Source organism: Carassius auratus, unplaced genomic scaffold (genome assembly GCF_003368295.1).
Source record: "Carassius auratus strain Wakin unplaced genomic scaffold, ASM336829v1 scaf_tig00046961, whole genome shotgun sequence".
In the NCBI taxonomy this organism is placed as follows: Eukaryota; Metazoa; Chordata; class Actinopteri; order Cypriniformes; family Cyprinidae; genus Carassius; species Carassius auratus.
In genome coordinates this window covers 7,501-17,500 of record NW_020527009.1, presented here as the reverse complement: position 1 = coordinate 17,500, position 10,000 = coordinate 7,501, and the positions used below count along the sequence as shown (strand labels likewise).

Sequence of the window (10,000 nt, the reverse complement as noted above, 5' to 3'; positions counted from 1 at the left end):
GCAAGAACTCATTGAGCATTTATTAGGCTCATCTACTAAGTACTTACACATTGGCCTAAACATAATCTGAAATTTTAATCATCGCAGAATCCTGGATATCTGTTTGGATAACAAACTCTGCACAGTCTTCAGTCACAAAGAAATGAAGGTTTTTAAGGAAACCATTCCAAGACTTCATGCTATTGGAGTTCAATGGGGACTGAGGAATACGGGTCTTATCTGGAGAAATTATCACTCATTTTCTTAAAATAATAAACATTTAAATGCTTTTTAAACAAATGTTCGTCTTGCACTAGCTGGACTTCACGCATTACATCATTACGTTGGAAAGGTCACGCATGATGTAGACAAAAGCGCCGACCCAGTGTTTACAAAGCAAGCATGCAAAAAATGGTTGCCACTGAAGTTCATTATATGGAGCAAAATCCTGGAATGTTTTCCTCAAAAACCTTTATTTATTGGCGACTGAAGACAGAAAGACAATGGGATCTTGGATGACATGGGGGTGAGTAAATCTTCAGGAGTTTTTATTCTTGGAGTGAACTAATCCTTTAACTGTCACAAATCTCCCGGCCCAGTGTGCACATTAATCACAAAGACTTCGACAAGGTTGTCAATCCTGTAGAGTAGACCACATATTACCAGTTCAGTGCCTCCTGAATCTTGGAGTGAGACCTAGCCTCATTCCATGGATTTATTAATTCAAAGTCTAATTGTCATCAAAGAGTGCGTTATCAGGGATATCTGTCTGATTGGGAACATCCCTCATGTGGAGTTCCTCAGGGACACGTACTGGGACCCATCATCTTTCTAACACTGTTTAACAGTGCCCTTCAGGAACAAACAGACCACTAGAAATATGTGGACGACATGACTATGGTGGACTCCTCATCTGCCCAGTAATCTCCAAAAGACGTTGAATAATCTTGGTGTCTGGGTAGAGAAACAAAAAATCCATTAGAATACAGAAAAGAAATACTACTGCTAATCAAGTTAAAAGCCTGGAAAGTGTGAAGAGTGTGTAAAAATATACTGGGTCAATAGAGGTCACTATAGAAGTTTAAACCATTACCTGGAAGACACAGGGTTCATCACATCCCAACTGGTTAGAACTAAGGGTCTTGATAAGGTCACAAAGACCTAATGCTGTGGTTCATAAAGAAAAACATTTTCAGACACTATTATACATCTATTAAATGCATTTATTGATTTTTGGCTGACATGACAGACAGCTGTTGTAAAGAAGGCTTGATGTGTGTTCAGTAGACATGATCCGTGAATTATTATATCTCCAGGGTGTCCCTATAGTCCCACACGCACCAGCACATTCAACATACTGTGCAACGGAGGAATGGAGGCGTCACCTGTTCCCTGAGTTTAACAAAGACACAGTTCTCCAAGCTCAATGGGGCTGAATAATGAATGATCAGTGGTTCTCATCCGGTGGGTCATGATTCAGAATCGGTCACAGGTATGCAGAAGAGGAAGAAACAATGCTAAATGCAAATAACGGCATAATTTTGTACACAATCAGAAAAACCTGCAAAATTTTCCCTTTAGAGGTAAAATAGCTTGGGCAACTATGTACTTTATTTACCCCTAGAAGTCACATATTAGTACTTTTAGTGGTAATAACTAAGGGAGCGAAATCAGACATGCTCGATTTTTCAGAGCCTTGCAGAAAAAGGCTTACCACAACAAAGTTACTGGGTTAATCGTTTTCATGTTTCCTTGGTTGGTAGATGCACCAGGGACCTGTTCATAGCACTTAAAACCTTGAAAAGTAAAATGTTCATGATATGTCACCTTTAAGGTACTGGGACTGCCCCAGTGACAATCTGTTTTACATCTAAAGATACAAGTTTAGCACATTTTTTTCTGAGAGTGTAAGATAGCAAAATAACATTTCCTATATATTTCGTTTGGTTAGTCAAAGGCCCTGCGTCTTGTCAAACAATCTCGGTCTTGAAGCAAACAAGCGGAGAACCACTAGTCTAGATAGTAACTCCCATGCATTTGTTTCTTCTAGGGTTATGGATAGTGGAAAAGAGTTGCCATCCAGACATGATCGTCGTTGTGTTGTGGCACAGTGATTAAGCACCAGATTCAAGGAAAAGGATCACTATGACTATAAATACAACATGAATAATAATAATGATGTTCAAATTGACAAAAAACATTGTCTTAATGTTTCCCAAGCATCCATTTCCAGCAATAATACAAACTTTAAATGAGTTTATAAAAACGTCTAGAGACTGAGTGATCCAGATAAGCATCAGACAAGCTTTTGTCTGTAAGAAAAAGTCTATTTTAGTTTTAGTCAGCAGTGTTGGTCGCCATCTGTGTTCTCATTTTCTAAAATTTTTGCCATCTCCTCTCATCACTGATTGGTCTTTTGGTTGGCTAGAACTGGGTTCCCGTTGGCCGGGAGGACTCTGCCCCATTTCCTACTCTGTCCCCGGTAGGAAATCCACAAGATCTTGCAGTATGGTTTCCAGCAGCCTCATGTCCGAAGGTGGGGTTGTTATCATCGAGGCCCCTGTGAAAGGGTCGGACATAAACTCTTCGTGGCTACCTTCACTTATATTTCGGGAGCAGTCAGAACTACTGTTGTCGACTACATTCACCACACAGTTGTCTAGGTTTAGTGTGCGTTCAGTGGTTTGGTCACTGCGGCCTACGGGACTCAATGGCTCAGAGAGAGGATTTGAAGAGTCCAAGGTACAACTTGCATTCTGGATGGAATCTTGTTCAGGACTCGCATCCCTTTGCTCAGTATCAGCAGCGGTTCGGTCTAAAACATCCAAGACGCGGTCCAGACAGTCGATGGTACGGTCGCTGTCACTATCTATCGTGATCACAGTGGGAGAACGCAGTTCCCTCCTTCGCTTCCGGTGCTTCTTCTTCCTCCGCTGGATCCAGTCTGTGTCAGGCGCCCTTTGTTCGTAGATGATCTCCACACTTGGAGATCGTTCCCTGCTGGGTCGCCGTTCTCGGTTCTGCTTTTTTTCCTTGGTTGTGGTTCTCTCCTTGTGTCGCCGCTGGGCTGCTCGCTCCAAGTGCCGGGTTTTGTACTTGCGTTTACCACTGGGTTTGTCCATGCAGGATCTTTCAGAGTGCAAATCAGCGCTACTGCTGCTGACCGACCGCCTACGGCGTTTACGACAATGCTTTGCCTCACAGGGATGGTGAGAGCCAAGGAACGAATCAGGTGAGTCAGGAGACCTAATCCTCCTTTCCTTGGTTTTTCTCCTTTTTGAGTAGGAAGGAGAGTGTGAGAATTTCTCTCTTGAATGGCGCGAATGCTCTCCACTTCTGTCGCTGTTGTTTTGGGAAGGAGAGCAGTCACTACTGTGTGACTTAGATGTGGGGCTGCCACTCCAAATGGACACCGTTGGGCTTTGTGTCCAGCTCCGTGTTTGGCTTGGCGAGCAATCTGGGGTCTTGACTGGCCGTGATTGATCTGAACTCTTGTCTTTCTCTTTGCTGCCAGAGCGCCGATGACTTCTGTGCCTCTGGTTACCTCTGAAGCTGGAGTCATCATGTGAATGTGACTGTGAACCATCTTTGGACTGGTGACCATGGAAGGACAAGTAGTCGGCCTCTTGTTCTTTACTCGGTGACCTGACTCCATCCGGAAGTAAATGCTGTGGACTGCACAAGGGAGCAGGGCTTGGGAAGGAATTAGGACTAATTGGGTTCATGTGGGACTGTGACGGGAGCTGCACTTGGAATTCCTCTGATTTCATTACTGAGGCCGCTGTCTCGGTGGCGGCTGGCTCTTGCTCTTCTTCAGATGAATCTGAGGAGAGCTGAACAAGTTCTGGGGTCCGTTCAGCCATCGGTTTCACGTATCCCACAATTAGGCACTCTTCCTCTATATCATCTTCATCCGGTCTGGCTGACACGCCGACACTTGCCACAGGGTCAGTCGTGTTGAGGGCACTGAGGGGAGGGGCTGTGCTTGAGCTTGGCTCCTCCCCCTCACCCTGTGATAGGCTGGAAGAGGGGAGGAGGGTTGAATAGGACGGACCAGGCGTCTCATCATCCCACGCGGACTGACTTGGCAAACTATCCGCTCCACTTGCTGTGGCAACAGATACAAGGCGTTCCTGGACAGCAGAGGGATTCTCCGTGACATTGTCCTCACTATCATTATCATCATCATCCTGTGAGAAATGACAACAATGAAGACTTGGATTAGGGTTGTGCTGATAGTATCATGTATCGATGAAACTCGGACATAGCGCCCGAGGCTAATGCCTTTGACGATTATTATTATAAATCAGGTTGGTAATACTAGCTCATTAATATTAGGGCTTATTTGTTAAGTCATATTTATTTTTCTGTGTTTTTACAGTGTTGCACATTATAACCAATCAGAGACAATTCCGTTGAGTTTACAAATGCAATGGCCTATCGGAGAGGTTTAGAGGAGTTATCGTGTTTTGCTGTTCAATGCATGTTTATAGACCGAATTATGCTTTCTCATGGATTCTCCCATCATAAAGTGCAGATGTGCATGCAATGCATTAAATTATGTTAAATACAAATTTAGTCATATTAAAAGTATTTTATATATTTATTTAATAGATTACACTAACATTAGTCTGCTGGAGTTGGTTCACTCTCCGGCTATAAATAATTAAACAAATTAGCAGCTTAAGAAATTTAATTAATAAATTAAACCGATTAGACATTCTTTATAAACATTAAAATGTAATTAAACCATTAAAATGGAATCCCATGTAAATAAAAATAAAAACTAATTATAAAATGGATTTCATTGGGACATAAAGTTTAAATCTTCATAAAACTTTAAATAAATGGTTATAAACTTAAATTGTATTTTAATTAATTAGACGCTCTTTTTTTTTTTTAATTAATTGAACTTTTTAACTTAATTTAACCCTTAAAACAGAATTTGGAAAAATTATTTTTGGAAAAAAAAAATTTTGGGGGTGGGAATAAAACAGATTTCACACGGCCCTGATCAAGTTATTCATTCCAAAAAAAAAAAATGGCCAAGCAACCAATTTTTTCGACCACTTGAGAAGGAATGACCCTTCATTGAACAGAAAATAGAACGTAGTCATAGAAAACTACATGAAATTCAGAAACTGTTAGTCGTTACTAAATGTAATGTGATGTGTGTCTCACCTCGGAGATGGCGATAACAGTAAGGTCCGAGCTGCTGCCCTCCTCGTAGCTGGGCGCGGGACAGTCGTAAACGGCCTGCTGGTCGTACTCCTCCATATTAAGGGTGGAGCGGGCGAAGCTCACCAGCTCATGCAGGAAGTGGTCGGTGCGTGCCAGCAGGAAGGGGCGGAGCTCGTCTCGGATGGCCATGTCCTCCATGTTGTAGTTCATGATGCGCGAGATGATGATGTTCTGCACGATGTTCACCAGTGAGCCGTGTGAACCGTACAAAACGGTGAGTTCCCGCTGTAGCCAAGGCAGCAGTCGTCGCAGGCAGCCAGGGTTTTGTCGCAAAAAAGATGCGGAAATGTCCCTTCGCATGCCGGCGTCTCCTGAGTTACGCACGCGTATGCCAGTCCTGTAAAGTGCGCGGCGGAATGCGACAACGTCTTGGTCGCACAAGCGCCGCAGGCTCCGCCCCTCGCCCCGCCCATGTCTGCGCACTGTTAATCGCAGCATGTCTTGGTTCTGTGCGAGCGCCGCTGCATCCATCAGGCCGTCGAACATGATGTCATCTTCCAGTGGAGGCGACGTAGTAGGGCCGGGGGTTTGCGCTCTGTGGCTCCGCCTCTCTCTGCGTCTGAGGACTCGAGGGCGGAGCACACGCTCAGGTGGATCGGTGTTCGCAGGCGCACCGTTCTCCGGAGGCCGCACCACGAACTCCTTAAAGTCGTTTTCCCCTTTGACGGAGTGGAATATGGAGTGGAAGCGCTGCTTACAGAGCGGACACTCGGCTTTGTTCTTGGACCACTCGTGGATGCAGCGGAAACAGAACTGATGCAGGCAGCGGTCCAGTGACGCCACGTTTTTGAAGCGGTCGAGGCAGATGGGGCATTTGGAATCAGGCGAAGCGTTGGCTAATAAACGTTGAGAAGATTTCCCAGCACTGTCTCTCGTCCTCGAACGCAACTTCATCTTAGAAGGCGCCATCATCTACAACACACGAAACATCGGCTCGTTAGACATCCTTTACATTTATGCATATTCGTAATATCTAGTGTCAGGTTCATTAGACTTTACTACATTTTATCCAAATCAGATTACGAATGAGACACAGCGGCAAGTTACTAGTGTAAACTAGTGTAATACAAACAGGGTCCTATAAATATGAATCTTTTTTTGTTTTGTTTACCATTTAGATTACGTTTTAACAGTTTAAATCAAATTGAACAATCAAAAGGGATTATTTTAACAAACTTTAACAATTTATTATAATGTAAGCAATAGTACATTGTTTAACGAATCAACTTATTTCCAACAATAAAAAAATAAATCCATTCTTGAATCTCTGAATACAGCGACAATGCATAAAACCGTAATACTGAGAATTACGCTGAAAATATCAGAAGAAATCACTGGAAATATTAGAAATGTTCCGATAAAAGCAGCGACGAGCTGTCTGTCGTGTTTTGATCGATGATTATTGGTTATCTCTCTCTCCTGCCTTCCTTTATGAGTCAAAATAGCGATTATAAAACACCTCTGCAGACAATAAAAGGATAAAGACAATAAATATGATAAAAAACAAAATAAACCATATGTCTGGTTTATGGGGCAGCTTCTCACCTGATCATCGCCTACACATCACAAAAGCGCGGAAAAACGCGGTCATCCAAACTGCAAACACATCTGTGTTACATCAGCGCCACATCCTTCACGATAAAAATACAAAATAAGAGAAAATTTACATTTAAAGACCGATAGAAGTGGAGAGGTTTCGCAATGCTGTTGAGGAGCAGAAAACACACTGCAGAGCGTCTCTTCCGGTAGGCGTCACGGGCACGCGCACGCACATGACACGCGCGCCCTGTGACGGCCTGGAGCGGTACTACACCACTGGATTAATGGAATGAAAATAAATAAATAGAATGCAGAATAAATAAATATAGAAAATTAACACATGCGTGTTCTTTTTTATATATATAAACATAGTATTTATTAAATAATATACCAATAAATGATAAAGTAAACCTATTAATAGTAATAAATAAACAAATGAAAAATACAATGAATAAAATATAATAATAATAATAATAATAATATTTCTTTTTAAAAAAAAAATTTAAAACTATTATTTCTTTAAAACATAAATAGTTTTATTAAAATATACCGAAAACAAAAATCTAAATGCATGTTCTGTCTTCTTTCTTTAAAATATAAAGATAATAGAAAATAAATCAGTTAATAAAATAAATACACAAATTAACAGAAATAAAACAAATTAATAAATTCATGCTTTTAATTTTTATTGAAAATATGAACATGTATTCATTAAAATATAATAAACAAAAATTCAAATGAATAAAAAATACAAAAACAAGCAAAGAAAATTAATGCTCTTTCTTCTTTTTAAACAACATATAAAAATCTATTTATAAAAACTTCAGAAAATAAATAAATAATAAAGTAAATCACTTTCTAAAATAATAGTCTCTTTATAAATATAAACATATATTAATTAAAATATAAACAAAAATTAAATTTATAGAAAAAATTAAAACAGACAAATAAAAAGCATGTTCTTTCTTTTCTATCCTTAACGACATATAAACCGCCATTTATTAAAATATACAGAAAATAAATAAAATTAAATTAACGAATAAGCAAATAAAAGTAACCAATGCATTAAATAAACAAATAAACATGTTCTTTCTTTAAAATACATATACACATATACATACTAAATAAAAAATAAATAATATAAATAAGACATTTATTTTTAGTTACTAAATAAACAAATACCAAATAAATAAATGAATGCATGTTCTTTCTTTCCTTTCCAAACATTTAAACAAACTTGTATCTGAATATACTGAAAATAAATAAAAAAGTAAAAACAATAGCAAATGCAGATCCAGCTTGGATAACAATTTTTAACAAACAAATTCATCCAAATATATTGTTTGTAGGGTATAAATAATAAACATTGATTTAGTTGTTTTATATTAGGTAATTTATTTTTAAATCACTGTTTTAACTTTATTTGTCGACGGAAAATATAACAACGCGCAGTCTGAGCTGGAGAATGATAAACACGTGACGGCTTCCGGGCGTCGTCCTGGATACCAGTCGTGTGCTTCCGGTCGCTGTGCGATGCTAAGCTAAGCGTGCTAACGAGCTGCTCCGAGTTTCATCCGAATTTTAAAATCGAAATAAAGACAGAATCGAATCGAAGCGATGCGCGTCAGCCGCCGCAGTTTGGACAGAATCTTCTCGATCGTGAGTTTGAGATCTTTAACACACACACGATGAGCAGAAATACATTATACTCTACTTTACTCACAAGAGACACACTGCTATTTAGCTGTTGTTTTGTTTTTATACTATTATGGTAGTTATTAATATTTTTAAATGTATATATATTTTGATTTAGCTTTTTAAGTTTACAATTCAGCATCAAATTATTTCAGATTTATGATAATCTACACTACTGTTCAAACGTTTGAGATCGGTAAATTATTCAGTGGTTTTTACGGTTTTATTTATTTGATCAGAAATACAGAAAAACAGTAAAATTATGAATTATTGCAATTTCAAAATATCTCTGTTAAACTGTAATTTATTTCTGTGATTTTCGTCATCGTTCCTTCAGTCTTCAGTGTCACGTGATCTTCAGAAATGATGATTTATTATCAATATCACCTACAGCTTTGCTGTTAATATTTGTTTACCTTTAATCCCTTTTCAGGATTATTTAATGAATGCAAGATCAAAAGAACAGCATTTATTTCAGTTTGGGGCCATTCTTTCTTTTGAAATGAATGCTTTTATTCAACAAGAGTGTGTAAAATTTATAAAAAAGTGATGTAAAGACTCATTAATTCATCTTTGATCACAGAAATAAATTACAGTTTAACAGATATCCTCATAAAAAAAACAACTATTTTAAATTGTCATAATATTTCATGGTTTTACTGTATTTCTGATCAAATAAACACAGGCTTGGTGAGCGGAAGAGACACATCTCTCAGATCCCTAACTACTGAACTGCAGTGTGTTTTCTAGCACATCTGATTCCTGTGATTGTGTGTAGACTGATGGATATGTGTGTGTGTGTGTGTGTGTGTGTGTGCAGGGTCTTCTGCTGCTGGTTCTGCTCTCGTGGGGATTCGTCATCTACGGCACACGAGTCGCCGCACAGTGGGAGCTGGAGAAACGAGAGAAGATCAAGACGTAAAGCTCAGCAAACATGAGCCGAGACGCTGAGGACACAAACCCCTCACAAACACTTCTTCTGATGTCTGTGTGTCTGCTTCATTCACACTGCTCTGTGTGTGTGACTACACTTTCAGGCCACTAGATGGCATAGCGCACTAGAAACCGCTCAAGCACACTACATAGGGCTCGAAAGAGAGCAGAGATCCTGGAACAGGATCACAAACCAGTGATAATGCAGTTGCACAAAACAAATGCACAATAAGATTATGAAGTAAGATTAATGATGTTATTAAAGTGTTATTATAGCATCACTACGAGAGCTTGGACACTATGCGTGTGTCATTTTCTTGTGGTTTGTCTGTATTTTATGTGCCTACATATGTTTTAAAATTATCTTTATTTCAGTTTGTTGTTTTTGTACAACAGAGTAAAGTGGAAAATGTTTCCTCAGTAACATAACATAAATAAAACTTGATTTGTTTTACAAAAAAGGTGTTTTTTAGTGGTTTTCATCAACCGTTTAATCTTCCTTTTTGGCTTTAATTAATATCCATTTCAGTTTTTGTTCAATATTATAATTAAACCCAACATTTGTAACATTTTTAATCTAGTGTTTCTGTTTTATTTGAGTGAACAGATGTCC

The 10,000-nt window shown here is 39.0% G+C and overlaps 1 protein-coding gene and 1 long non-coding RNA gene across 2 annotated transcripts; one reads left to right on the top strand and one right to left on the bottom strand.

Annotated features, from left to right (window-relative positions):
- Window positions 1-1,181: 1,181 nt before the first annotated feature.
- On the bottom strand, window positions 1,182-6,983 carry LOC113088743 (E3 ubiquitin-protein ligase Topors-like). Its single transcript, XM_026255811.1, has 3 exons — window positions 6,766-6,983; window positions 5,161-6,132; window positions 1,182-4,169 (listed from the first exon to the last, which is right to left on the bottom strand). Exons 2-3 carry the CDS (start codon window positions 6,130-6,132, stop codon window positions 2,448-2,450), a joined length of 2,694 nt encoding a protein of 897 aa, XP_026111596.1. The 5' UTR covers window positions 6,766-6,983; the 3' UTR covers window positions 1,182-2,447.
- A 1,263-nt stretch (window positions 6,984-8,246) lies between these two features.
- LOC113088747 (uncharacterized) lies at window positions 8,247-9,963 on the top strand. Its single transcript, XR_003286195.1, has 2 exons — window positions 8,247-8,418; window positions 9,275-9,963. It is a non-coding gene; the product is annotated as an uncharacterized LOC113088747 (long non-coding RNA).
- The last annotated feature ends 37 nt before the right edge of the window (window positions 9,964-10,000 follow it).